We start from the raw sequence: 4,919 nt of genomic DNA, 5'->3' as shown, positions 1-4,919 counted from the left end.
TCTTTCTGCGAGCACATGAGTCATATAGCAAAAACCTCTCAAAAAAAGACCGTGAAATAAATAAATTTTAAATGTGAAACATAAAAACATTAGTAGCAAGAAAACCAAAGGTACAGGGAAAAACAATTTTAAAATGTTATATGTACATATGTAATAATTAAATGTTAATATATATTCAAGTACGTATGGGTGTATATATAGTTGTACACATACACCCCAAACACACACACACCCCAATATGTACAAGCATTTGTTAAAACTGCCCTCCCAGTGCTGTTACCAGATTCCCCAAGATGGCTGTACAGTGTGTTAATTTCCATTCATCTCAAGGCACTTTCTAGTTTCTCCTTAACTCAATGATTTGTTTCTGTGTAGGAATGTGTTTCTAACTTCCCAAACATTTGTGAATTGTATAAAGTGATTTCTGTTACTAATTTCTAATTCCATTGAATTGTGTTCATATAATACACTTCAGGTTATTTTCATCATTAATAATATATTGATTGTTTACAATGCCTAGTATAAGATCTATCCTGGAAAATGCGGCAGGTGCTCGCTAAGACGGGTCAGGACTTCCTCTGTCAGCAATCCAACTCTGCTCTCGGCCATGGAGTCAGGGCGCTCTCGTGCATCGACTCCTCCATGGCCTGCAAGCTCCACAGCGACTCCCATCTGGGGACAGTATCCTGGCTCTCCTAGGCCTTCTTCAGGTGAGTCTCCTCTGTGCTGGGAACAGGAGCAAAGCCTCTCAGATCATGGTCCCAGTAGCACAGCAGTGTCAGCTTCCAGGGCTGTTGGACCCACAGATCCCAGGTCAGAACTGGGGCAGGGGCAGTGGCATCTCTGAGCACCCCAGGTCTGGGCTCCCTGAGGTACAGATGCTCTGGGCTCAGCCTCAAGCAGCTCTCACTTCCTCTGAGCTGACAGCCAGCCCTTGTCTCCCCAAGTCTTTCTCAGCCCACCTGGGTCTTGGTGCTTCCCTGCCCTGCGGTGACCTTCTGTCCCAGGGTATTGAGCAGGGAGGGCAGCTGACTGAGCTGGTGGAAGGACAGGTACTGCGAGGTAGGAGGGATGAGAGGAGGGTGGTCAGAGGCTGACTCCCACTCTGCGGCTCTGCCTGTCGTGAGCTCAGGGCTCTGGGCAGGCCCAGCTCAGTGTGTTCTGGGGCTAAACCTGCAGGCCAGGTGAGGCCAGTGCTTGTGCACAGGAAGAAGGAGAACAGGAGAGGGTCCAGGCCATGTGGAGATGCCCAGAGCTCTGCCTGCTGAGGCCTCAGTGGGGCTCCACTGAGCTCTGTCACCTCCCAGGATGGACCAGGCTCTGAGTCAGTCATCTTTATTGAAGCAGGTTGGGCTCTAGATAGTTCTAAGTAGCCCAGGAGAGTCTGGCCAGGAGGGAAATAACCAGTGAGGGGACAAATACCTTAGCCCCATTCCTAGCCCACTGTGTCCCTACCAGATCCAGGAAGAAACTTCTGCCCTTCTCGTGCAGCTTCATTACTGGTCCTTAAGAAATTGATGGGAGCACCCTTTCCTGGAGGTGCTGATGGCCCAGTGGCCCAAAGGAGACACAGGGCCTGGGATTTCTGCCTCAAGCTGTCATCAAACCAGACCCAATGAGGACGGGCACGCACTACGGGAGGCAGGTTTCTGGAACGCAGCCCCTCCCAGGGAGGCCCCAGCTCTGAGCTAGACGATGCCCCACGCAATTTGGTTCAAGGACGGGCCCAGACGGCCTCATTAGAAACCCAGGGATCAAGACCACAGAACTGAAGTGAGCTGGTCCCCGTCAGTCCAAACGGGCCTTTTCTTTACATTCGACAAGACATCCGCCCAAACACCATGACAACCTGGACCTGCCAGGACTAAACCCATCCGTGACTCTCCGCAGAGACTGCCTGGAGGGCTAGGAGGAAAGGCACCTGGGGGCTCGGACCTGGGTGAGCTGGGCCAGTCCTGCTCCGGGCTGTGTCCCCGTCCTCCTAGGGCTGCAGGGAGAGTGTGAGGCAGTCAGGGGAGGGGGTTTGTGTCTCACTTCCCCATCTGCCTTTGTCACTGTGCCACTGTACCCTGACTGACAGTAATAGTCGGCCTCGTCCTCAGCCTGGGCCCCAGTGATGGTCAGGGTGGCCGTTCTACCTGAGCGGGAGCCCGAGAATCGGTCAGGGACCCCTGAGGCCTGTTCATCATCATAATAGATGAGCAGTGCAGGGCGCTGGGCTGGCTTCTGCTGGTACCAGTGAGAATAATAGCTTTCTAAGTCTTCTCCCTGGCAGGTGATGCTGACTGTCCCTCCCAGGGACACAGACACTGAAGGCGGCTGAGTCAGCGCAGAGGAGGTCACAGAGCCTGCAAGAGAGGACAGGAGAGGTGAACCTGAGGCTGAGGGTCTCCTTCCCAGAGGACCCCACACCCTGCAGCACCCCCTGTGATGAGCTGAAGGTAAGGCCAGGCTGGTCCCTGGTTGTGTGGGGCTGAGCCCTGGGGGCAGCACCTGTGCAGAGAGTGAGGAGGGGGAGCAGGAGAGGGGTCCAGGCCATGGTGGAGGTGCCCCGAGCTCTCCTCTGAACCCACAGCACAGCTGGGCTCCCAGGCTCCTCTTATTCCCTCAGGTCCTTGGGGGCCATGGCTGTTTGGTGTTTATGCAAATTGGCTCCTCTCTGGGCTCCTCATCAGGGCTAAGGTGGTGTCATACTTCCCAGCTGTGGGCGTCCATCAGGCTTCTGAAGAGGGTATAAGCCCCTGCCCCTCACACCCGCGTGTTCTGAGCTGCTTTTCTGACCAACACTATTGCGGTCATGCTGGGACCAGTGAGGTAGGACTATCATGATTGGACAAAGTGTAAATAGCCATGTACCTCTGTGAGAATACTCATTTCGTATTAGAAAAATAAAAGAGGGTGAACCAAACTCCGGGATCTGTTAAGTATTCACATTCTTGGATCCGCAGCACCGTGTGCATAACTAGGCACTGTGCATAATTACTAAGATGAACCTCATACAAATTAAAAGTTTCTATGAAAATATTTTTAAGGGCCTGCCAGTGGCATGGTGGCTAAGTCAGCTGGGTCCCAGAGGCCTGACTGAGCAGATCAAGTCCCAGAACTGGCAGCTTCGAAAATATGCGGGTCTCACAGTCGTGCACGCCTAACTCCTGACAGGAAGGATCGAGGGAGAAGGAACCGCAGTGCAACATTCTCCGCAGGAGGTGTGTTCTTCATTTCTCTGTTTCTCTTCGTATTTCTTTGTAGAATGCTTACACCCACTGGAAAATTAATTTTTCCCTATTTTTAGATTTTTTGCCATAAGGCACATGCCCTCACCAGACAACGATAGAGAGAAAGGGAAGAGAGAAATCACCCCTTGGGGAGATGTCTATGCTATCATCTCTTCTCCTCCATTCTCCTCTTTGAATTTGGGCCTGTATACACAGGTGCCTGGCATTTCTCAAGCCACCAGGTCAGGGATTTGAACCACATAGTTGGCTCTGTGGAATCCAGTGCCTTAACCTCACACTACTTGATGGTTCTAAAAAGATTTTTTTTTAAATAAAAATTGTATTCTTTAGAGTATGAGATGTGGTTTTGTGTGCTCATACACAGTGAAATACCTACTGTAGTCAGTCAAATTATTATGCTCACCTCTTGAAAAATTAAGGCTTGTTTTGTTTTGTTTTGGTGCCATGAGCACCCACACCCTGATCCCAACAGATGTCCACCACACAGTAGAAGAGCTTGGACGAAGGGCCAGGTGGTGTCAGGGCAGAGTGAATTCACCCAACAGAAGGGTCTCAGGGGAGGCCTCAGTCACACCCTCTGCACTGGAGCTTTGGCAGGGCACTTGGGGTTATCAGGGTCCCCAAACCAAGGCCCACAGTGACCCCTGGTGCCTGCAGGACAAATGTCACCTCCCTGTGCCTACTTCAGACAGAATGCCCACTTAGGACCCTGAAACAATCCAGATGTTTCCTGAGTGCTTTGCAGGCACCACCTCAGCCAGACGTTCCCAGTAACCCCTAGCAGCCCTGAGCTTAAAGCAGGAAACCTCATCCCATCTATGACCAGGGACCATCATGGGAGGTGACATGGTTTCCCCAAAGACCCAGACAGTAGTGGGAGGAGCCCAGGGCCAGGAGTCTCAGCTCAGAGCTGCCTCCAGCCTCTCTGCCTTGACTCCTACACCTGCCTCCTCCTCTTCCTCTTGTCACACTCTCTCTGCAGTGTCCAGGTGCTCGATCCTACTGAGCTTTGTGGACAGAGACAGATTGTTCCCTCTGCTCCCTTCAGGATAGCAAACAGAGGAGGGTGCGTCAGTGGCGACATCAAGGATATCAGAGGCCTGATCTGGCTCCCTCTTACAGGCTGTGTCCTTAAATATTCAGGTCAACATTCCATTTCTGTAAAATCAAGGCTTTTTTTATACAGTAAATAAAAAAAAAGTTAAAGGAGAAAAAATATAAAAAGAGAGTCACTTTATTGGCTACAGGCCCATGAATAATAATAACAAAGACTGCGAACTCAGATACACTAATGCCAGGTGTAGCAAGTAATCCAAGTTCTGCATTATTTTTAAATATTAATAACAAGGGAGTCCTCCATGGGAGCTGAGAACTAGTGCTTTCAGGGAGTAAGAGAAATGAAGGTTTCTCTGCTGAGAATTCACTGTGGTAGAGCCCCCTGTATCATTCTCTCAGAGTCTCTCTTTCCATTTCTGTGTCGCCATCTCTCTTTCTCTTCTCATTTTCAAAATATTTATTTTATTTTAATATTTTAAGGCAAAGTATTTTCTTGGCTCTCAGATCCTCCTTTATCTTTCTAATATTCTGCCTCTGCCCCTCCCATTTAAGAGAGGCAGAAAAGGCAGGCCTTCAGAAGAAGACTGAGTCCTCTGAGGAAGCTGAGAACTAGTGCTTTTGCATGGC

The 4,919-nt window shown here is 50.3% G+C and overlaps 1 gene segment (V, D, J or C); it reads right to left on the bottom strand.

Annotated features, from left to right (window-relative positions):
- Window positions 1-695: 695 nt before the first annotated feature.
- On the bottom strand, window positions 696-2,559 carry LOC102501035 (immunoglobulin lambda variable 3-19-like). The segment is given in 4 exon segments: window positions 696-791; window positions 963-1,055; window positions 2,035-2,348; window positions 2,494-2,559. Coding segments are annotated over 4 exon segments (549 nt in total).
- Window positions 2,560-4,919: the final 2,360 nt, after the last annotated feature.

This window comes from Tupaia chinensis, unplaced genomic scaffold (assembly GCF_000334495.1).
Source record: "Tupaia chinensis unplaced genomic scaffold, TupChi_1.0 Scaffold000035_1, whole genome shotgun sequence".
Lineage (NCBI taxonomy): Eukaryota > Metazoa > Chordata > Mammalia > Scandentia > Tupaiidae > Tupaia > Tupaia belangeri.
Note: the sequence above shows the minus strand (reverse complement) of the source record. Positions and strands in the feature narration are given on the sequence as shown.